We start from the raw sequence: 25,637 nt of genomic DNA, 5'->3' as shown, positions 1-25,637 counted from the left end.
CGTCCTCGTCAAGTACCTCAGCACCCGCTCGTATTATGCTTAATCAACATTCCTCTCAATAAACAATCATCATCGTCCAAGTATAAACTGTTGCATCGAGGACAATGCAGAATCTTGTCTAGTTTCTTGAAGATTTTATCTTATCTGTACTGCTATTCTCTGTATTATTTTCCACTGTTTTGGAATTTACTTTTGGCTCATTTTCATGCCGATTATTGTGTAGGGTCTCTTGTATGCTATCCGTTGAATCAGAATAATTCTCTGGTTGCTCAAAGTTTTCAGTACAGAGCATTTCAACTTCTTTTTTCTTTAATTCATTGTAAGCATTCTGAAATTTAAGCTTTAATCAATGACAAGTTAAGTAGAACAATGTTGTTGGAAAATTAAGAATAGACGAGAAGCAAAATCAATATTTATTTCCTATGAAAAATATAAAATACCACACAAGAGGAACAATTGGAACTCAGCAATTTCTTAGTAATAGCAAATAACAGTTTCTCAAGGAATAACATATTAGTTCATACATGAAATCATATTCATCTCCTGTTTCTAATCTGTCTCAACTTCCAGTTTATCTCTCCCATCAAACTGTCATATTCATGAAAAGGAATCATACTGGAATTGGTAACTTATAAACAACAACAATTGCATAAATTTATTGAAAAAAGACCACAAAAGAGCACCTAGAAACGTTTGGACTTGATTGTTGCGAAAAAGGGAACCAGTTTTTTTTTTTATGCAAACTGTAGAAGTGCTGATAAGGAAAAATGAATAAGTAACTAAATGAAAGATTCTAGTACAATGAAGCCACATTAATCCAAAGAAAATATTCATAGCATATATCAACATTTTTGTATAAAGATGGAAAGGAACTGATTCATAGATAATCAACCACATTACTCCAACGATGATGAAACAAGTTAACGTTATATTTATGGTTGAGAAAGGATGAGATGGTGATTGCGGCCATGGATTATGAGGTTGATGGATTTCTTTATTTGAAGGATTTGGTGAAGATGATGGAGGGAGTAAAAGATGCAAGGAAGGAGACGGAGGAAGAAAAGCTGGGAGAGATTGATGGTGTCAGACAAAAAATGACATGTCACACTGTCGTCACTTCAGTTTATTTTTAAAGCTGTTGGTTTTGGAGGACGAAAAATTTTAGTTTCCTTATTATAAAATAAAATCACGTGATAGTTAAGGGACTAAAAACATATTTAACCCTTATTTGTATTATCATTAATAACTATAATTTATAATGTATAATTCATATGATGAATGTTTATTTTGTTGAACTAAAATCTGGAATAATTTTTTTTTCATAACTAAAATTAATAATAAATAACTATTAATATATAAATCATATTATATTATATTTAAAATGTATGATAAAATAATACTTTTAAATTATAAATCATAATTATAAATTGTCGTGATAAACTAATAACTGTTAATTTTATTTCAATTTCACAAATGCTTAAAATAATTAAATAAATGTGTAACTTTTAGCTATTGTCGTGTATACATACTAAAAAAAATTAAATATGTTTATAATTTAATGTAAAATTGGAATTATTATATCTTAAATTTTAATATTTATTTATTTTTAAATTTAAAAATTGAATGAATATAATATTTTTAATTTAATATTGTTAAATTTTTTATGTCTTAATTACCATTTTATATTGACATTTATATAATTATGTTACCAATTTCTCTGTTATATTTATCGAATTTATTTTTTAATTTTTATTGTTTTTAATTTTACAATATAAATTTTAGGTTTAATAGCCAATTTAGTCCTCACTTTGGTTGAAAAATCTCAATTTAGTCCCTCGTTATAAAAGTGTTTTGAATTAGTCCTAACTTTTAAAATAGTCCTTTCTGTTAAATATAAGTTAACAAAATTAATGGATGATGATGTGACACAACTTAAAGCTAACGAGGGACCAATCTAACACATCAGCTTTAAGCTGTGTCACATCATCATCCATTAATTTCGTTAACTTATATTTAACGAAAGTGACCAATCTGACCCACTATTTTAAAAGTTAGGACTAATGTAAAACACTTTTATAACGAGGGACTAAATTGAGATTTTTCAACCAAAGTGGGGACTAAATTGGTTATTAAACCTAAATTTTATATTTTATTTCTTGTGATAGTGATTTTATTGGCAAGAATGAGATGTGAGACAAAACATTGTATTAACTAAAACATGTCATAGTATTATTTAAGACAGTTATGTGACTTTAGTCACTTAAACCAGAGAGTGTAACATAAAAACTAAATCAGTAAAATATTATATTAAATAATAAAATAAATGTCATTAAGGATTACTTACATATATAATATAAAAATCTTATTATAAATTAATACTTTTATTTTAAAATATTACATCTTGGAATAAAAATATTTAAAAAAATAAACAAATGATACGTTTTAAATTTATATTAAGTTAACTGAAACAATAAAATAAAATTAAGAATGAAAATTAAAAAAAAAATATGTATTGAAAAAGATTAATAAAATATTTACATTAATTAAAGAAATATAAAGCTCATTCTCGAGCTTCTTCCTCTTAAGAAAACTTGATTTCTTGATTTTTCAACCAATAAAAAATAGGACATCTTCTTGAGAATCTGAGCCTTTGTTCATTCAAGGATGATTTTATAAATTCTTTCCCGTCCTCTTTAATCTTGGACTTTAACTGAGAAAATAAAAGGAATAAGTGAAAACTTTAATAAAAATATTGATCGATTAAAATCATAATATATTTTATTTAAAAAGTAAATAAATTGTTAATGAAAATGCCACTTTATTCTCACAACGTTACTTTTATTCTTTTTATTTTTACTGAGATTCATACTTCATTTATGGCATGAAAAAAATATAATAAATTAAGAAGTAATAGATAATAAATAATGCACCGTTCTATAATTTTATCGTAATATGCTAAGATAATCAATATCATTATAATTAAGAAGTAATAGATAATAGATAATGCATTAGATAATGCATCAGACTATAAATATATCATTATATATTACAATATAATATATTGGAAGACAGTTGTTTTTCTTTAATGTGATATATTTTACTTTAAAACTAAAATAATATCACTTAATTTAAGTCATGCTTTCTTTACTTTTATTATTTATTTTACTATATATATATATATATATATATATATATATATATATATATATATATATATATATAATTTTCGTAATGACTTATCTTTTTTAATCTATTATGTTTATCTTTATTTTTATATTTAATTTCAATTTTTTGAAAAAAATATGAATCGTTAAAATTATTCTAGCACTGAAATATAAATCATTTATCACAAATCATTTATATAAATTAATATAGTATGAATACTTTAAAGATATATCTTAAAAGACTTCCAGCGAAGATGTAAAATATAATTTGGATTTGAGAAGAACTATTTCTTTTATTTTTATTTTAAAATCCTATACTTGTTAGTTATAAAGATATGAACTATTGCTTACAATATATAAATTAAAGTTTAAATTATAATTTGTATCAAATAGATAAGAGAAAAAATATTATTTAATTTATAATGATTTTTTTAAACTTTTATTGGCATTGAACTAAATTACTAATAATCATTTCATAAATTTTATTTTAGATTTATTTTAGCTCTTAAAATAAACATTTCCCTTAAATTGATAAAAATTATATTTAACTTTCTCATCATTTTTTTAAAATTAAATTAAATTCTAAAGTATAAAAAGATGATAAATTGAAAGAGATATTTTGCTAGGATAATTAAATATAGGAAAGTGATAACAATATCTCTATCAAACAATTCTAAAAGTTTTTCCTAGCCATCCAGTTTAATAAATATATTCTATTTTATATATTTGTAGATTTTTTATAGATATTTTGATAAATAGATAAACAATCATAAAAAATTTTGGAGAGGTAAAAAAAATAGATAATAAAAATTTGTATCTAAGGTAAACCATTAAAAAATAGATAATTATGTTTTGGTTTATTTTATTTATATAAAAAAAATATTGAAAGATAAGAAAGAATATTTCCCTTATGATATTATATATTTGAAAGAGATATATTTACATTAGATAATATAATCATAAAATATAAAGAAATTAATAAATAGATAAGGAAATCACAATTGATAAAGATAAGTACATGTATAAAAAGATTAAGAACTTAATTAAAATTATATAAATGAACCAAAAGTGATGAATTTCTTAATTAGTATCTTCAATTATTTCTCTGTGTATTCACAACATTCGTATTCTTATATCATGATTCTTGTTTTGGGGTTGGTGGTGCCTATTTTGTTGGCATTTTTTGTAACATACTATGTTTTAGTCTCTATGTTGTGTGATGCAACTACATCTCGAACACATGTGGTGTTGAGTTGCATAGGAGGATTCCTCATTTGGTGTTATATATTATTATCATTCTTTCGTGGTCACAGAGAAATATTTATATTTGACGATGATGATGAAGTTGGAGATACTGAAACTCATGAAATAAGAAGGGAGCTTTCAGAAATCAAAGTCTGTGTTATCGACAAAGCTATGACAACCTTGCCTCCTGTTAAATGCTTTCGTGAGGACCAAATGAAAGAATCTCAGTCTGATTGTTGTATTTGCTTGGAAGAATTTAAGAATAGAGACTTCATTCAACCATTTGGAGTGTGCGTTCATGAATTTCATTCCTTATGCATTAACTATTGGCTGCAGAGTGGAAACATTTCATGTCCACTTTGTCGTAAGAAGATGCCAATTCTTCTTTAATAAGATCATTGTAGTCTTATTTTTTGTTTTTGTTTTTATAATTTTTCAAAATGTGAAATCACTTAAAGACTTCTATTGTATACATAAGACATAGATCTCGTTTTTGTCATATTTTCACAATGAAAAACTAAGAAGGTTGATGTAGAATTTAATAACACTGGTTCTTATTTTTTTTTCATTTTGGTTTTATATAAGAGAATAAATTTTGTATAATGAATTAGTGCGAATGAAGAAAGAGTTTGAATTTTAAAATTTCATAAATAATTAAAATGATGAAAAATATTGTAAAAATTACAAGGAAAAATGATTACTTTGAAGCCATACGGTTTTATAAGTTGTTTTGACGAGAAGGTAAAAAATTATTGGAGGAGATAATATTATTAAAGAGGAGAAAAGAGAGAATATAGGATGTGAATCAATTTAAGAATTTCATACAATTTAACTACGTGTACTGGAAATTTAATATTTTTTAACTAAACAATATAAAAAAAGATAAAAAAAATTAACACAAGTCTTATAATATTTTTTAAAAATCATAATATATAACATACGTTTTACATTTTTAAGTCTTCTATGTCATATATTTTTAAAATCACACACACATATATATTTATTTATAACCTAATGTCTTATTTAAAGTCCAGATCTTAAATTTATTATGTTAGTATATTTCAATAAAAAAAATTGTTTGAAAATCAATTCCTATGATTTCGAGTTCGAGTATAACTAAGATGAACTAATGAATCTCTAATGTAATTAATATAAATTATTTACTTTAATACTCATTCATGAGTTTTTTTTCATCTCTTAAATTCAAAAGAACATTTTATGTGATGTGTGTTGTGTTACTCAAATCATTACATTAATTTTGCTTGAACTTCAATTTTTATTGTTTCATTTTGTGAGGGGTTGACTTATTTTGAAGCTTTATTTGTTGACTTTTGGTGGTTGCATGGATCCAGTGGTGTGATTATAGGTGTTGGCCTTACAATCATTCTCAGCAGTTGGTCTCTCAAGGCAATGTTTTAAACGAAATCATCATCATTATCATACCAAGAAAACAAGCAAGCTAAAAAATGTCAAGATTGTGATATTCAGGTACATGTCAAACACCTGCCTTTGCCTTTGTGTCTTTATATATACACAAGTTTTGTTGCAATCAACCAAAGCTTTAATCACAAGTTGAAATCTCAGGCCCATTGGGAAGGTTTCATGACTTTAGCAATCATTATAACGTCCAATTTTGATTTGGCATTTTCAACTTTCCACGTCTAGTTCTGTACTGCTTCTAATTATGTTTTCAGTAATGGTTTTTGGGTCTTTCAATTTCAACTACCCAAAACCACACATACACTTGTGTTTCTCTCTCCTAAAGTCCCAAGCACGGGTGAGATAATTGCAAATCTGATTAAGCAATCAAATAGTTTTGTAGTATTTGTTATTGGTGTAACTTCAAAGACAGAAGGCTCGCAGAGACTTGTTTAGTGATTTATGTGATAGACAAGTACTCGTGGAAACCACACAAAGGTCAAACCGCAGCATGCTCATGTTTTTCTTTTTCTAATTACAAAAAATTTTGTTGAAAGAATCTGATTAAATCAAATTTTTCTTTTAATTTCAATTTAGAAGCAGGTTCGATTACTTCTCAATCTTTCATTATTTGTGTATTATGTTTGTCCAATACTTGATTTTAGACCAATTAAATCTTAGAATATAATGTTAAAAATTTAAGTACGAGTCGAAGTCCTATTCTGAATAAAAATAAGAAAGCAGTTTGTATAAAAATGAAAGATTCATTAATCTATTTTTTTTAAGTTTTGAATAGAGAGTGATGTAAATCCTTAATATGATTGAGTTAATATTTTATTAGTGGTTGTATTTCTCCAGGAAACTTTCTCTCATCGATAAACCCAATATACAAAACTATCTCTAAGTTAAAGATTTCTTTCTACTGATACTGGTTGGTGTAGATCTTCAAAAATATATCATTACATCCGATTGAACATCGGTGAATAATCTGAAATAGTATAAAGACATGGAAGTACAAATTTTATAAAACAGTATATAGGATTTGGTTCAATTCTGTGGCCCAAAAAATTTCACTAGTTTCACTAATGGTGTCATATCATGTGAATGGTAATATTGGAATCAATGCATTTGTATTTGATAATTAATAGAATGGATGCTGATGATAAAGATACGCACCCCCATTTCTTTGGACTCATTCGTTTTTTTATCCATTCTTCACCTAATCTACACTCTCAGCTTTGCCATTAAATTACAGTGCTCACCATCATAATTATCTCATCTCTTGTAGTGGAGATAAAGAACCTCATAAGAAAAGAATAATGTTGTATTTTGATAAAGTTTGAATGAAAAGTTTATGTTGATATTTTGAGGAAGATAATGGCGAAGTTAATATATTTATATGTGGGATGTAATAGAATAGTGGTGGAGGTGGGGGCATGAAAGAGTGGTAGTGGTAGTGCTTGCATCAGAAATGACTTGATGCTTCCCTAAGCAGGCACCCATATAATGCAAGAAAAGTAAAACAACAACGACAACACAAAAGGGAAACCCTTCCTAAAAGCAACACAACTTCGTAGTTTATTGCTCAATGCTCAGTTCCAAACTTCCCTTACAGTGCTCTTTGGGCTCCACGTTTCTCTTCCTCTTCTCACGTTTCATCAATGTTTTTATTCTTCTTCTCTCAACCATCCTTCCATCTCACTCACACAAATTAATTCCCATTTCATATATATTATTCTTTTCTATAGTTCATTATCATCTTTTGCTTTTGATTCTTATCATCGTTCCAAAATTGCAGGGTTAGTGAAGCATTTTAATGGCCGAGAGTGGATACCGTGTGCTCGTTAAGAAGTAGACTTTAAAGTCTAATTCAATCTTACAAAACCAGCCTGTAAGGTAGGTTTGTACTCACTTGTATACTCTAAATTGACCTTATCTCTGGTCGAAGTAAAATTTACTGTCATTTATATATTATAAATTGACTTTATCTCTCCTCGACGTAAAATTTACTGTAAGAAGAATTGTAGTATCCTTATGCAGAACAAAGGGTAAAAAAAAGTGAAAGGGGCTATAGGTAGCTCGGTGAGTGAGTGGGATCTTTAAAAGCATAACGTCATAGTAATAGTAATATTGTTTTTGGCATGAGATGAATATTTTACATAGTGCCCCACTTGAAGAGCTGCTATGAAAATCTGGCCAGAGCCACTTCAGTGATTACAGTGCCACCTACACTAGACCTGACAAATAACATCAACCATTACAATTACAAGCAACCATTATTTTAATTAATTAACCAGTTGGATACTGCGGCTAGCTAGCTAGCTAGCTTGCTATAGATCACTTGCATTGTCAGCTAATTTGGTAAGCTTATTTCATCAAGATCATCATCCAATGACAAGAATACTTCATCCAAACATGAGAGCTCTGTTCCATTGTCCTCCTCTCCGTTACGCTCATAAACACGACATATCACCCATTTATTGTAATCCTGAATTAATCAAACACAAGGAAAAACAAAATCACCAATCAAATCAAAGTGTTGCACAACAGTTTTCCATGCAAGACTGTCACAAGTGAAAATTAATCATGATTACTTAGAGAAGTAACACTTTTGAAAAAAAATTTAACTAGTTAAATATACATGATGTATATTTATGCATACGTATATTCATGTGATGAGTGTATATGAATGTGTACTGACTGATTTTGGTTGAGGTTTTCTTTTGGATGATCTGGTAGAGGAAGCAGAATCTGATAGACGATATTCTTGCATTATCCAATTGGTTTTGATAGCAGTAGCATCTTCTCCTACATGAAAAACAAAATATTTCTTCATACCAACTCTCTTGCTGTTTGAGCTTGAAACCACTGGCTCTTCCATTCCCGTTGGTTTCCAATACCCATTGCCAGTGACTCTATTCTGCGTCCTTCTGCTGTAGTAGTACCATTGGTTTCCCTCAGCCAAAGCTCTACCTGAACACTTGCATAATTATATGCATACTACAATATATTTATACCTAATTAACCAAAGTCCAACATCCTAGCTAACTAACTATATAACTATATATAGTTTGGCATCTATTTGAATACAGGAAATTATTATTGAATGATATAAGATACATGATCCAAGTCCAACCTGATCTTTGTATAGCAAAGAACCAAATTCTATTAACTCTTACATGCAACACGACTCCAGAATATAAAATATTTTTGTGTGAAATATGGCATGTATTGAAAGTTTGGAAGCAAAGGAAGTAACAGTACCATGAAGCTCCCATGGATCATATTGGTAGAGCTCAAGATCAGGGATGACATCCGGGTGGCAAGGCAAAAGTGAGGCTTTTCTGTGAAGGAAATGGACTATGAGCTCTTCATCTGTGGGATAGAATCGAAAGCCTGGTGGAAGGTTGACATTGGTATCTGCCATTGAAGCAAGGAGAGGCAGGGGAAGATGAAGGTAGCTAGGAAGTAACGAATGGATAGACTATATATAGCAGGGCCTGACGTGAAATTGAAGATGGCGTTTATCACGTACAAAACAGATACATTTCATCAAATAATTGATAATTCTTTTTGGCACGGTACCACTCAAAGTCCAAGCAAGCAATGCGCCAGATAAGGGAACCTCATGGATATATATTTGCTTAACAAACGTAGGGACAGATCGTTGCGTGGCACAAGATTATATATGATATACATTTACAGTATACATTTACAGCATCTGGTGGAAGTTCTACCTCGACTAAAGATAAAATCAATTTATACTGTATAAACGAGTATAAATCTCATCTTACAATTTAGTTTTGTGAGATTAAAAAATGTGTTGAAAGTTTCACGTCGATTAAAGATAACGATAATACGATGATGATCACACTTCATGCTGACATCATTCACCTGCGGTAGTATGTGTCACAGACATTAAGATGGGTTTGGTTTTAGGCCAATTGAACTGGGATGACCCACCTCTTGGAGTGTATCTTTATATGGTTCATAATTATCAGCAATTATAGTATGTTTTGAGAATAAAATATGGGAGGGACTTTTTGTTTCACTCTCAACCCATATGCTTCTGCCTAGCTATGCAATGAATGAATAAGCAGGAGTAGCACAGTGGGAACTGCACATACATCAAGCAAAGCAATCAATTATTTCTTTGGAAGGTGGACTTTAACTAACTCACAAATTCTATTTCTACAACAATAGATTGTATCAATATATAACTATTTTACTCCCCTCACTTGGTGGAGCCAAGGAAACTACAACACAACATTATTTATATGATTAACCAATTATTAAGGAAACAAAAATAAAGTACGTGAACTACACCTTGCTTATAACTCATCCTAACATTAATTAATTATAATTTTGCAGTTGATTGATGTCTTTTCTGATTTAGAAGTTCGGCAGTAATATTTATTTAACTTGAAGTAGACATCATTACCTTAAATCTTAGAGATATTTACTATTTACAGTACAACTTTGGACGGTGTCTTTCTTGTAAGTCGTTATATGTTTTATATGTTAACTGCTATATTGTGCTTCATAAAATAGGAACGTGAAAGGGTACCTAAGTACATTTCTTCTTGCACTGGCATCAGTTGAGACTGGCAATGAAGTAGACATATGGGCTATGTGAGGTTGGTACCAACAGAACTCAACCAAACTAGTTATCAACAACCGAAACGTTTAGTTCTGGATTCAAATTCCTTTACCGTTTATGGCTTCATATTCTCGTACCATAACATGATAACATTAATCTGAATCAGAAGGTTTTGGTATCAGCTTAATAATACTTGTACCAATTTTGGATAAGGTTTATGTCAACAAAAAAAAATTATATTATATTGAGGATATGAGAATACAAGTGTGAGTATAAGTTCTACGTTGGATAAAAATAAGAAAATAGATCACTGTATAAAGATGAAAGACCCGTTAACTTATTGTTAAGGTTTTAGTTAGAGAATGATGTCAATCCTTTATATATTTATATCTTTCCAGTGAACCTTATTCTTGATAATGTTAAAAGTTTCACATCGACTAGAGATAAGGTCAAATTATAATATATAAGTGGGGTGCTCACCTTACAAGCCGATTTTTATAATATATAAGTGAGGTACAAATCTCACCTTACAAGCCTATCCTAAATAGATCTATGTGGACATTTTGTTTCATCCGTTGTCGGATCATTCTCGAATCACTGAGTTGGACTTAAACCCACTTTCTAATAGATAAACCCTACGGATAATAACATATCACACATGTGTGGAAGTGGAAGCACTACCGTACTCCATCTTTTGTGGACCAAGAGTTGAGGAACATCTTTCCACTGAAAAGGTGAATTCCATCCACATAAGGCCCAGTGAGCAACATTCCTAAAACTATGAGCTAGTTCTTTTTTTCATGCTCATAACCTTGGTATTCACTCTATAGCCATCTTATTGATTGTGAGTGCTTGTTCCACTTTGCCCACACCCACCCTTACATATTAGTTGCTACTCGTTAGATTCATTGAGAAATTCTAAGATGCTCCTCCAGCAATATCGCACACACAAGAGTGCATCAAGTAAAAACAAGTGATGACTTATTTTTAATCACTCATTGTTGGAGCACTCACAGGTTTCAGTCAGACTCTTGTTGTACAGTTTTGGTACGTTTCCACATACCTACCATATGCTGAAGTAAGCATCTAAATAATCCCAATATATATTAATCTGTTGTCTCCTTTTATCTTGTAAGAAAATGATACTATCATAACTCAGTGGTGGTGGGTCTAAGTTTGGCAAGTTTTGCTTTCTGACGATTTTATCTCTTTATCCATTTCTTTTTCTTGGCCTTGGTAGACCAATAGAATCTAAAGAAAATAAGCAATTAATCGTAAGAATTATCAAGAACTATGAGTTATCACAGAGATGATAAAAAGGCAATTGGAAGATTTAAAGAATGCATTTGAAAGTATCGGAATAAGATGAAGTGATAATATTTTGAGAGTGATTTATCTAGACGTAACGGACAATTTGCAGAATCTCAATGACATTAGCTAGTGTGATCAACAAAAAATTTCATGAAAACATTAGAAAAGTACATGATTGAGTTTAGAAAATAAAGTCAAGAGATTGATTTGATTGACAGGGTAGGTAATCAATTCTCTAGAAATCAAAGTGATTATTGAGAGAATATTTGACTAGTGAGTTAATGATTTAAAATAGTTTTGTCTAAAGATTGCAAGGGCAAAAGCCAAGTAATACTGTACAAATGACAGCTTGAGTTGAGCTATATATGTTTATACGAAAGTATTGATAATTAAAAACAAATTAAAATTATTTGTTTTAAAAAATACCTAAAATTAAATAAATTATTTTTATTTTTAATAACTTGATTTGATTTTGTTCATATTAGAGTAGCTCAATTCGATTCTATGTGTTTTTCAATAAATTATGAAATTAAATTCCTAAATATTTTTGGATCTAATTAAGGTGTGAGACGTAACTCATGTTACCGAAACAACATTAGATGAACAAGTATAAAATTTAGAAAATAATAGTATAATTGATAAATTTTAAAATATGTAACTTTTGTAAAATTGAAAAATAAAAGTTAACGTGTGGAACTAGACGAAAAAGGGATATAAAATCATGTGTCACAAATTTAATAAGTCTTAAAAATCACCACAAGAATTAAAAAATTCTGAATAAAATATATATATTCACCTCATAATCCTAACAAAAAAAATTTATCATTTCAAGTGATAGCTAAAATATTTTATCTCTTCCATTAATTTCCAAATTATATATACAATATAGTTTTTTTGAATTATATAACAAAACAATATAACCTTAGTATTATACGCATAATTAATATGCTTTAGTATAGTCAAAGTGAGACTTAATTGTCAAAAACATTAAGCATTTTAAAATAAAAAGACAAAGTCCAATAAAAAAAAGATTATGACAAAAACCATCAAAACAATATTACATTTTAGGTGAATTACATGATTAAAAATTACTAAATCGATAAAATAATGATTATTTTTACATTGTGTTTACAATTACATAATAATCATGTGCTTTTCTGGGGTTTGGAAAAGCAAGTTTAATTAGCAGTAGTTATTGTTGAATTAATAAAGTATTGAATTATTGGAAGGTTGATTATTTTAGAAGAGTTTAGGTTGAATGGCTTGAATCCCACTCATGGTGAAAGAAACCTCTACATCTTCATTCTTCCCACTCATGGTGAAACCTTCCAGTTGTTGCTGTAATCACCCACCTTTAATTTTATTTTAAATCCCTTAAAAAATATATTAATTTCCTCTTTTTATTTCTTTAAATTCATACATTCGTTTTTTCTCTCAAATTTATTATTTGAAGCAAAAGCCTAACAAAAAAGACAAAAGCAAACAAAGGAAATATATTTTCTTTAAACGATCATTTTTATATTAAAAGAGATTATTGATTAAAACTAATTAATTCAATTTTTTTTACAATCACAAATTTTGATAAAAACAATCATTTTATTTTATTAAATTTTTAAAACATATCAATTATTGTAAATTTTAACATTTGAGTAAACTTAATTTTAAAAAATAAAATATAACTTTTTTTTCTATTTTCTCATAGGCAACAAATAATGATGCAATGTTTCTTCAATACAACCTAACACAATTTTTTGAGTATAAAAATTACTTAAAAAATCACTTTTAATTGATAATATTGTTAAGAATAATAGACATTTGACATATCTTTTATTATGGAAAAATAAAATATAATGAAAAGAAATGAAATGAACGTAGAAATGTCTTAAAATAAACTTTTTCTATTTTTAAAACACTGCCATAGCCGTGAAGGATTGGAATGAGTTTATATTTAAATATTACTTGAACAGAGCAACAATCTGTCTAGCAGATCAATTTAATCATGTGTCAGTGCACAATAACTTTTTTTTCAGAAACACGTTAATAAAATATTAGTGAAGGAAATAAAATAATTAATAAAATATTAGTGAAGGAAATAAAATAATTTAGTAGTTGCAAGGCGAGGTGCTCGTGGAGGGTTATATCTTAGGAGATGTGACCATAATCATAGCATAACACTTCACTTCCTAAAAAAAACTATTTTTCAGTAAATTAGTTTTTAGAAATTAAATAAACTATTAGAAATTCATAGATTTACTATGCAACATCGGAAAAGAAAGCTGACAAAGGAGAGTGAAGAAGATAGAAGCAAGAGAAAAGTAGGCTTATAAAGTGGTGGCGACGGTGACTGAGAGCGACAGGCGAGAGTTTGAGCGAGAAGAATGGAACAGTCGCGGTGGGCTGAGGCTTTAGAAACCTACACGAGGTAATAAAAGTATACTGCTTTTTTAATACTAATCGGGGTGTCTATACTAGCAGAAAATAACAAAAAAATAAAAAATATAATGACTATAATGCCATAGCTTACGCTTTCTGCCTCGGTTCTGCTGATAACTGAAGCAGTATTGCTGTTAACTGCTCTGCAGAGATGTGTAGAGGAATTGCAGAAAAGTAGGTTACGTGGCAAAGTTTACGCTTCGGTTCACTGTGACCGAGGCAGTAAATGATTTCAAAAAAGCTGTCCGCCGATTTGCATTAGAGCAGATGCAACGTGGCAGTGCTTTAGGCTTTGGTTTCTGACTCAGCCGAGGTATAGGATCTCTTGCGAGGCATATCTTCTTCCCCAAATTTACAATTATGCCACCGCGCTTTTATAGACGTGTATAGCGCGTTAAAAGCCCATTTTTTTACTGGTATTTATACACTGTTAACATCCACCAAAACTCCAAGCCAAGCCAAAACAACCACAAAACACAAACACTCATGGATTCTCTCCCTCTCGGCAATGATAAAGTGCAGAAGCCTCTGCACATTGCAATGCTCCCATGGCTGGCAGCAGGTCACGTAAATCCTTATTCGGAGCTCGCAAAGATTTTTGCTCAAAAGGGTCACTCTGTCACCTTCATAAGCACTCCCAAAAACATCGATCGCATGCCCAAAATCCCTCAACCCTTACAACCATTCATTAAATTGGTGAGGTTACCCTTACCACACACAGAGCATCTCCCAGAAGGCGCAGAGAGTAGCATGGACATTCCCAAATCAAAGAGCAGTCACCTCAAGTTAGCTTATGATGGTCTCCAAGATGCTGTGTTCGAGTTGCTCAAAACTTCAAGGCCTGATTGGGTTTTCTACGATTTTTCAACCGAGTGGTTACCCGCAATAGCCAAGAGTCTCGGCATTCCCTGTGCACATTACAACTTAACCGCAGCATGGAACAAAGTGTTCTACGATCCACCCAAGGAAGTACTCAACAAAAAAAATTTCTCTATTCTCGACATGTGTAACCCTACCTGGCTTCCTTTCCAAACAACCCTTCATCTCAGGCCTTACGAAATAATAAGAGCAATGAACTCTGGCAAAGACGTTGACACAGGTCGTACTGCTTCTTTCGATCTCGGAAAGGTGTATTCCAGCTGTGACGTGTTTCTTCTGAGGACATGCAGAGAACTGGAAGGAGAATGGTTGGATTATCTCGCTCGCAGGTACAACATGCCCGTGATTCCGGTGGGTTTGGTTCCACCATCCATACAGATAAAGGATGTTGGAGAGGAAGACAGAAACCGCGACTGGGTCAAAATCAAGGAGTGGTTGGACTCGAGAGAGTCCTCATCCGTGGTGTATATAGCTTTCGGGAGCGAGTTGGAGCTGAGTCAGGAAGACCTTACTGAGTTGGCTCATGGCATTGAGTTTTCAAAGTTGCCTTTCTTTTGGGCTTTGAAGAAGGTGAAAGGGGATTCAGCTGAATTGCCAGAGGGGTTTGAGGAGAGAACAAAGGATCGTGGGTTTGTTTGGAAGAATTGGGCACCCCAGACTAAGATCTTAGGCCATGCAGCTATTGGGGGATGCATTACTCACTGCGGCACCAACTCTCTGGTTGAAATGCTTAATTTTGGGCATGTTCTTGTGACTATTCCGTATTTGCTAGACCAAGCGCTGTTTTCCAGGGTGGTGGAAGAAAAGAAGGTGGGAATTGAGGTAGCAAGGAGCAAGGAAGATGGGTCCTTTACGAGGGAGTCTGTGGCTAAGACATTGAGGTTTGCAATGGTGGATGAAGAAGGAAGCAGTTACAGAAATAACGCCAAACAGATGGGAAAGCTTTTCAGTTCCACATACATTCACAATCAGTACATCGACGATTGCATTCTTGCTCTTCAGAACTACAAAGCTCCTTCCAACACTTAATCATCTCTACTCTGCTTTTCTCTTTTACTTCTGCAATGCTTTAACTTTTCTCATGCAGTACTATTTCAATTCTCTGCGTTTCTCTTTTACTTCTGCAAAAGCTTTAACTTTTCACATGCAGTATTTCAATTATCTGCGTTTTTTTCCCACTTTATTCACTTGAGTGAGATGAGAAGAAAGAGAAATGACAGGATTGTATTTTACGACTTATGCATGTTATTAAAATTAGTTATATATTACAAATTAATTTTATTTTTAGTAGATATAAAATTTCTATCATTTTCTCACGAAGTATATATATCACATATATAAAATTAGACATTAATAAATTATCTGATAATGATTTAACAGTGAGCAGAACAATATATCTACAAAAATTTCGTTAAATTTTTTACTTAAACTAAAAATAAAATAAAAATATATAAATATTCACTTTTTAAGTGTATATATAAAACAAAACATATAAATGGGATTTTGAATTTTTGAGCCTTGCAAACCTTTTGCGAAGCCTGTCTGAAATGGCTGTATGCACTGAAAGGGCATTAACTATGGAAAATGGAATGTACTGAATCAGCACCTCACTCCATGTGACTTTATATATCCTTTTCCCTTATATACCTTTTTTTATCTAACTTTCTTTAAATAATTGATTTATATTCCCCCACTTTCCCAGGACACGAATATTTTTATTAGCGAACCGTCCTTATTCTAAGATCAGTTAGATTCGAGATGGAAGATACCAAAAGTGTTCTATTTAAAGTAAAATAAAGGCTTAATATCCTATTTTATCCCCAGTTTCGTTCGAAAATGTCAAATTAGTCAATCCTTTAAAAAATGCGTCAATTACGTCCTCACTTAATAAAATTTGCATCAATGAAATCCCTTTCGTTAAATCCGTACAAACGGCGTTACTTAATAAGAGAGAAAAATAATTAACGCCGTTTGTACGGATTTAACGAAAGGAATTTCATTGATGCAAATTTTATTAAGTGAGGACGTAATTGACGCATTTTTTAAAGGATGGAGTAATTTGACATTTTCGAGCGAAATTGGGGACAAAATAGGGTACTCAGCCTAAAATAAACAAGCAAAGAAATCTTCCAAGCTTAAAAAATAGTTCAAAATGCTGCAGTGATACAAGGTTAATGGAAAAATATATATTTTCTTGTATTATTTTTGTGTACATTTCATGTTACAGTGAGTAATTTAATATGTAACATATTATTACTTAGATCCACACTAGATTCGATTGCTTATTGGATTTTAATTAAGAATAATTTGTGGGTTTCGGGTCCATCCTATGTAATATCTGAGTTATGTTGCGTGAATGCATCAATTAAGAATGAAGGAAGGTCAGTTAAAACGATAAATTAATTTCACTATGAACCTAATCAGTTGACATTGTTTAATACCCTTATCCTACTATTCATTTTATTATTTTTCTATTCAATAATTTAATTTATATTTAAGCTAAATAACTTAATATAATATAATATTATCATTCACAATTTTTATATGGATGTATAAATTTAACAGTAGTGTCAAAGGATTTTTCCTTACACAGACCTGTATGGCTGCAAGTTTAATCAAGTACACCAATCTACATCTAAGTTTTTCACGCACCATATTTATTATTATGAGTTTTTCAAATAAAAATCGATTATATATATATATATATATATAAAATATTTAAGATACGATGGATTATCTTTAAAATGATTTTATTAATTTTATATTTTATAATAATTATATGATTAATATTTTATTCATATACTATAATATTATATATTAAATGTAGAAGCATTAACCCTCTTTTAATATAAAAATATATAACTAAATAAAATACTAACATAATAAATAAAATAAAATAATTTAAAAATAGATATTAATTTTCATATATTATTTTGAAACATTACTTATTTTTTTATTAAGATTTGATAATAATTTTTCTTTTAATTGATTTAATTAATTTTTAACTTTAATTTATATTTTAAAAAATTGTTTTACATCAAACTATTCTTAAAAATTATTTTTTTAACATAAATTAAAATTTTTATTTTATTTACAAATCAGTCAAATCAATCATTATTTCTGAACTTTATTTTTTTCACTCTTTTCATTTTTCTCTCTTCTCTTTAATATGAAGAAACCATTTGTGAATTAGCTTTTTGCTTGAATTTTGGCTACCAAATTTGCATCGATTGGCCTTCATATAGTCTCGAGAAAGGGAAAATGATTTTTTTTTTTTAAATTAATTGATACAAATGTACATATATATAATTTTTTTTGAATGATATAAAATAGAGACAACGAATTACTTCTTTCAAAAATAATTGTTCTTTCTTACACGGACTTCTCTTGTTTTGCATATAAATATTATACACGTGTAAATTTTTTATTTTAATCTTTACTTGGTAAAAAAAATTAAACACTTAAATTTATCAGCTATATATTGGTACAAATGTGTTACTGGAATGTTGTTACTCCAGCCAAATGACTTTTATTTCATTAATTAATTGATTAGGCATCCAAATAAAAACTAAATAGGTTTCTTTGCCTATAAATCTACGAGAAGAGAGGATAGTCATAAGTAGCTAGTTAATGGCAGAACATATGGTTCGAATTTCACTATCAGAACCCGTCTTCAGCTCAATGTTGCCCATCTTCACCATAGACTTTGCAAAGTCCGATTTGAAACGCAGCGCTGAGTCGGAGTACTCTTCCACAAACGTCTTCGTGGAAGCATCAGTCCAAAGCAATTGATCAGACTCCAAAATTCCACGTCCATTCTTCAAATTTTTAAAGTAAGATCTATCAAATTCGAATTCACTGCCAGTATCCAGTGCAACACGGTTTTGAGCACCTGTACTTTGAGGGCACTGTGCTCGTAGTGTGGGAAGAAATGTAGGGTCAATGGAAGGGTCAGGACCACCATTTCCGGTGAAGTTGTACAGTCTGTGCCTGAAGAATAGGCAAGCTGTTGTACCAATTGTATGTCCACCTGCATACCAAAATACTCATCATTAACTCTATCATTTGTCTATAAGATTGTATTTGCATTTACAAGTACCAGAAGTGACTACGAGGTCTTGAGTGTTGAGACCCTTTGCTGCAAACTTCTGCGTCAGAATAGCAACAGAATCGAAAGGAGAAGGCAAGTTATTCGCTTCTGAAGCCTGTGATATGCGTCCATCTCTACGTCCAGTAGGCACTTTCCAACTCGGTCCATCACTCTGCCATGCAAAATATACACCAAATCATCACATCATAAACAATTAATGTAATAACAAGGTCACGAACATCATTAATGATTTTGAGTTAATTACAAGGTCGACAGCATCACGAGTTGCAAGAGCAAGAATGTCGGCGCATGACACAACGCCGGGGCAGACAGCCTCGAGCTGTGTCTTAGCATCATTAATAACCTCGAATCCTTTTAAACTAAGGTTTGGCAATGCTGTTCTCTCGGTTTGAGGACCCTCGATGAGAACGGAAGCATCACAACCTTGCACGAAGCAATCATGGAAGTGCAACCGAAGCAACCCTGCTGCCAAACTAGGATCGGACTTAAGATGATCTCGAACAGTGGACTTAACAATGGACTCAGCTCGTGGACACGTGCGGGAATAGAACCCCACACGCGTCCCTTGCCCACTAACTTCTCCTGTGTTCACAATAGTCAAACCAAGCAAAACAAACATTAGACAGTTTAAACTACGTCCCTCCATGTTTGTGAGGAAATTAAGACTTCCAAAGTGTGTGGAATACATTGTCATGAGGAGGAGATATTTATAAGAATGGTTTGCTCATATTTTTAAGATAATTAAGTAGGGATATACAAGTTGATACTTAGTTGAATTTATCAACTGAGCATTCCTTAACAACTTTTTTTTAACAATTTTTGATAATGGAAGGTGTCATTGTTTCGTTGGTTTGAATATTTAAAACGGACTAATCATAAGCTATCACATAAATGTAAAAAAGTTATTAAAAGAACATTTTTCTTTATCAAATTATAAAAAAAATTGTATTTTTAACAATTTTTTTACAATCACTTATGTGGAAGTTTGTGATTCATTCTTATACCACTAAAATAATGATATATAGTCTATTATCAAAAAGTTGTTAAAAAGAAATGTTAACATGATTCAATTATAAAACATAAAATATCATTTGCTTTTTAACCAGATTGAGCCAAGTGGGTAAATCATTAATTTAATAAATCGACCATTAACTTATTAATTCAACGTTTTCATTGGATTAATTATCAAATTGTAAGAATATTTTTATTTATTTTAATGGAAAACTAAAATCTACTGCAAGGGCCTGATAACTTTATTAGAATTTATAGATAAAAAAGGTTGACACGTAAAGTTAAGTGAAATTGACATTTTTATATTAGCACCAAGTTGCTCATATAAAAACTCATTACGAATAGTTTATGTATAGATCAATTCATTTTAATTTATAGAAAAAATAATTTCAGTTTTTTTATATTCTTCTTATGAAAATAGTACTCCAAGATCTATTAAGAAATATGTGAAACTCCAAAGTCAGCTTATTAATTTATAGAAAGTCAAAATTTCTAAATATGACCTGTAAATCCTCTCTAACTTAAAGAAGACACACATGAGATCTCAACCACTCTTTTATTTTAATATTTGAAAATATTAATTTATAAATAGAGCACTTCTTATTTTATTACTTTTTCCGAAAAAAAAAATATTACTTTAAGACATTTCAATCTATTATAAACTGTTTGATTGTGAAATTAAGAAATACAAGTAGGGGGCACTTGTTTTCTAAGTTTAACCATTTGAATTAACTCGTTGTCAACGGTTAATCACTATAAAAAAAATCAAATTATTGATAAAATTTTATCAACAAAAAAATAAATATTTAGTAAATTTAGTAAATGTGAATTATTTTGTAAAAAATTGTTGATAAATTCGTTGCTAATATATATTCTATTTAGTAACACATTTTTTTATCAATATAAATTTTAAAATTTATTATAAAATATATTGATAATTTAAAATGTTTATTATTGTGTGATAAGTTTTTTACCTAATAGCTCATACCCAATTTCATATTAAAACAAATATTTTCTTTTTTCATCTCTAAACATAAAATTCTAAAAGTTTTTTCATTTTTTCCATGCGCAACCCACTACCACTAGAACTTAGGGCCTCGTAGTTATTCTTCTCGTTGGAAACTGTATATGTTCGCAGACTTTTGGTGTCGATAGACTTTTTTTTCTTATAATAAATTATCTTCGATTTATATATTTGTATTAAATTTAACAACTCTTTATATATATATATATATATATATATATATATATATATATATATATATATATATATATATATATATTATTTTTTACATATTTTGGTGGAATATCTTTAGTTCTCATTTTTTTTACATTTTACTTTATATTTTTATTGATTGTGTTCCAGCTTTTCAAAAACTAAAGTTTAAACTAATTAATTGTTTAATATAATAAGAACTATGTATGAGATTAATGAATATACACATATAGTCCTCCATTTATAATAGAAGAAATATGGGCTAAACCTAAAATATAAATAATAACAAATTAACTAAAGATAAAAGATAAATATAAAATAAAGATAATATATTTAATACTTTCCCGTACATACATATGTATCAAGCTTGTTACTAATATAATTCATCAAGTCTTAGTGAAAATATATGTTTCTGCAGTCGAGAGACACCAAATTGCTAATGATTTGTAAAACGACATAGATGTGGGACTTCCAATACACTCATTCACGTTGATGTATAGATCTCGAGCATGAGAGTGGAATTAATGGGTGATTCGATAGTAGTTCGACAACGGGTGAAACCACATAGATCTCGTTAGAAAATACTCCAACCTAATTATGATACCATGTTGAATATAATGAAAACTATGTATGAGATTAATCTCCCTTGTATTGAATATACACATGAATTCCTTCATTTATAAAATAGAAGAAATATGGATTAAGCCCAAAATACAAATAATAACAAACTAATTAAAGATAAAATCCCAAAGATTACCAGCTTCTATCACAAATATATTTTTTAAGCATACTTAAACAAATTGATTATATTTTGCCAATAATTTACTTTTTAACCCGTAATCGATTATTAAGAACTGTTAATTATGCTGGCCTGTGTCTTTCTTGTGTTTTACTTTCAGAGTAATAATAATAAAAAAAATGCTACTAACAAAGAAATATGAATAACAAATAAAATTTATTTACCTAAAACTAAAAATATAAAAAAAAAACATTTCACTTATTTTTTATTTATATTTCAACTAAATCATTTTTTTTTCTTCTTTTTTTTCATTTTTTTTTCTTTTATGTGTTTTCCCTCTCTCTTTTTCTTTTCCTGCCTAACCTTTGGGAAATCCAAAATTTTCCATTATTGATTAATTAGCTATTTGATACGGCATTGTACCCAATGGGGAAAACAAGAGGGACTTATGATTCTTCTGCACTCGCTAAACCAGCGTTTAACTATTGGTGTACTTTTTTTTTTTAATTGACAAGTTGAATGAAATATAGTTGTAGAAGAAAAAAAAACTTACATACGGAAAGTAATATATAAACACAATTTTTGATGAAAAAAATATTTAATCCTAAAATAAAATATAAGAAAAACAAACAAAAAAACATAAGAAATTTATTCGAGTAGGAATGATAAATAAAACTGTTTTTTTTTTTGGTATTATCTGAATTCATGTTCTTATTCTTATTTAAAGTTCTCATAATTTATTAACTTATATATATAACATTTACGTGTGTTAAATTATTTTTGAGACACATTTAATTATTTTAACTTATTTTTCTTTCATATTTTTTATCATTTAATACTAATTTGATAATTTTATATATTTTTTAAGTCATATGTAATCTTATCACTACAATAATACAAAACCAATTCATTTATATCGTGATATAATAATTTGAATGTTATTGTCATCAATCTTATTTATCACTAAAAGTTAAAAAGTAAAAAAATTATGTTAAATTTTAATTATTATTAATTGTTGTTTGAGTTGGTCTATTATGATTTTTATCATAATATAAAGAAAAGAGATTTAATTAAAATTTAGGAAAAAGAAGAAAAACAAATTAAATATTTTTGAAATTAAATAGAGATTTAATTAGAATTTAGAAAAAAACAAGAATTTTTTTTAACATTTTTGAAATTAAATATGTTTATTTTTTAAAAACTTTAAAAGTATTTTTTAATTTTCTCATGTTTCATTAACATTATAAATTTAATAAATTTGTTATTATCAAATGTTCTTTCCTATTTTAATTTGAAATATATATTATTATAATTTATTTTTAAATATTTGATATTGAAAATGAAAATTAAAATATTTTTTACATTTAATATTTGATAATATTACATTTCTTGAATTTTTATTAAAATTAATTAATTGATATTAAGAATATAGAGATAAAGATACAAGTATATTCACTGTCTAGTGAGTATGACAATAAAATTGTAGAATATAGTAAAAAGTTATATATGAGATTAATCTCTTTGTATTTAATATACACATAGATTCTTCTACTTACAATGAAAGAAAGATGAGTAAAATCCAAAATCCAAATAAAAAATAATAACAATCAAACTAATGATAAAAGATAAATATAAAATAAAGATAATATATTTAAAAATATGATAACTTTTTTATATAATTAATATAAATATTAGATAATGAAATTTGTTGGTTATCATGTGTTTATTATTTTTAATTTTATAAATCATATTACTTTTGGTAAAAAAGAAAAATGATTACCGTGGTTATTTTTTTAATAAGAAATTCTATATATATAGAAACTTTAACATACATTTATTTTCGCAATTTATGATTCCATGTCTGCACAAAATATCTTGTTATTGACTTTTTTTTTCTGGATGAAATTCAAATTAATAACCTTTACTTCAAAGTTATTCATAGTCAGATTTTTGGTTCCTGGATAACTTCTTATTGTCAATGCTAGCTGGTACTTAATCTTGGGTGTTACTTCTTCCGTCACCCCATTTTTTTCCTTCACCTACTTAATTCTGTTACATATTTTTTGAATTACAAAACTATTCTTTTATAATTACAAAAATAACATTTTTATTTTTTAATCCTAATTATTTACTTTAACTCTAAAATTTATCTTTCTACCTCTTCTCACCCACCTCCCAACATTCTCAGATTCTCACCCAAACTTCATCATATTCGTTTTTCATCTTCCATTTTTCCTCCATATCCGTTTTCTTCCTCCTTCAGCAGTGGGGGCGGTGCGCGGCACGACAGTGCAACAGTGCGGCAGTGCGGAGCGACAGTGCGACGGTGGTGGGACGGTGAGGTGTGGCGGTGCGTTCTCCCACAAGGTTAGTGATGATGTTTTTAATTTTTTTTTAAATGCAATGCATATATCTCTGTGTTGTGTTCTGTGTTGTGTTTTGCTCTGCGTTTTTTGTTGTGTGTGTGTGTTGGGAGAAAGGAAGAAGATAACCAGGCCAAAAACGGATGTCGAGTATCCGTTTGGATCTGAAACGGATGTCGACATCCGTTTTCCCTTAAACGGATGTTGACATCCGTTGACGGATGCTCACATCCGTTTAAAGATTATACGGTTTATATTTTAGGGTTTTATTACGCACCTTCACGCCTCTGAACCTCTCACGCCTCTGAACCAGCACTTTGAAGCACCACCACACTCACGGCTGAAGATGAATTGCTTTCCCCACTTTTAATCTTACTAAACACAAAGTCCACCACACTCTCACGTCACAATTCTATAAAAGAGAAGAAGAAATGGAACATGAGAGACAACCAAAGGGTAGTGGAACGTAAGAGACAACCTGAAAAAAATAATAAAGAGAAAGAGGGAAGAATGATAAAGAGAATGAATGTCCACCTAAGATTTTAAATAATATTAACCCTAAAATTTTAATAAGAGTAAAATAGGAATGAAAAAAATAAAAAAAAAGGATAAAAGAAGAATGAAGTGGTGGAGGAATCAAGTTGTGGTAGTGGAGGGAATAACACCCCTTAATTTTCCATGTGTATGCTATGATTTTTGTTTGTACTATTGTTTAATATTCTAATTAGGTTTATTCTCAATCGATCATTTAAGGGATAAATTGTATTATTTATTTTAAAACTGAAATGTTATTACAGTTTTATTTTTGAAAATGTCATACAAAGTCTAGACTCTTGAGAAATATAGACTATTAAATTTATAGTCAAGATAAATAGATTTTTCAAAAAATATCTAAATGAAAAATATCAACAGGAATATTATTACTCACATCCTCAATACAAAATAAAAAATTGTTTTTATTCTATATACATATATAATATAATTAATGGGACAAGCTATTTTAATAATTTTTATTCTCAAAACTAAAAAAAGAAAAACCCAAACCCTTATTCATCTATATCATTCCTCTCAACCGTTTCTCTTTCATCTCTCTCACTTCAATCTTTTTTCTATCATCCCTGTAGTCCCAATTGAAAAAATCGTAAA

The 25,637-nt window shown here is 29.3% G+C and overlaps 2 protein-coding genes, 1 long non-coding RNA gene and 1 pseudogene across 4 annotated transcripts; 2 read left to right on the top strand and 2 right to left on the bottom strand.

The window, feature by feature from the left end:
- The first annotated feature begins 7,264 nt into the window (after positions 1 to 7,264).
- On the top strand, positions 7,265 to 10,791 carry LOC148198859 (uncharacterized). Its single transcript, XR_015786636.1, has 3 exons — positions 7,265 to 7,491; positions 7,627 to 7,724; positions 10,380 to 10,791. It is a non-coding gene; the product is annotated as an uncharacterized LOC148198859 (long non-coding RNA).
- On the bottom strand, positions 7,920 to 10,292 carry LOC124846879 (NAC domain-containing protein 104-like). Its single transcript, XM_047324254.2, has 3 exons — positions 9,093 to 10,292; positions 8,530 to 8,801; positions 7,920 to 8,316 (listed from the first exon to the last, which is right to left on the bottom strand). Exons 1-3 carry the CDS (start codon positions 9,253 to 9,255, stop codon positions 8,182 to 8,184), a joined length of 570 nt encoding a protein of 189 aa, XP_047180210.1. The 5' UTR covers positions 9,256 to 10,292; the 3' UTR covers positions 7,920 to 8,181.
- Positions 10,792 to 13,864: 3,073 nt separating the features above from the next.
- Positions 13,865 to 16,286, top strand: LOC124846946 (soyasaponin III rhamnosyltransferase pseudogene; annotated as a pseudogene). Its single transcript, XR_015786604.1, has 2 exons — positions 13,865 to 14,161; positions 14,322 to 16,286. The product of XR_015786604.1 is annotated as a soyasaponin III rhamnosyltransferase pseudogene (transcript).
- Positions 16,287 to 18,619: 2,333 nt separating this feature from the next.
- Positions 18,620 to 19,808, bottom strand: LOC124846957 (cationic peroxidase 2-like). Its single transcript, XM_047324332.1, has 3 exons — positions 19,407 to 19,808; positions 19,151 to 19,313; positions 18,620 to 19,081 (listed from the first exon to the last, which is right to left on the bottom strand). The coding sequence occupies exons 1-3, from the start codon at positions 19,806 to 19,808 to the stop codon at positions 18,675 to 18,677; spliced, it is 972 nt and encodes a 323-aa protein (XP_047180288.1). The 3' UTR covers positions 18,620 to 18,674.
- Between the last annotated feature and the right edge of the window lie 5,829 nt (positions 19,809 to 25,637).

Source organism: Vigna umbellata, chromosome 5, assembly GCF_029865625.1.
Source record: "Vigna umbellata cultivar VRB3 chromosome 5, Vumbellata_1.0, whole genome shotgun sequence".
Taxonomy (NCBI): Eukaryota; Viridiplantae; Streptophyta; class Magnoliopsida; order Fabales; family Fabaceae; genus Vigna; species Vigna umbellata.
This window is presented reverse-complemented; position numbering and strand designations above follow the sequence as displayed.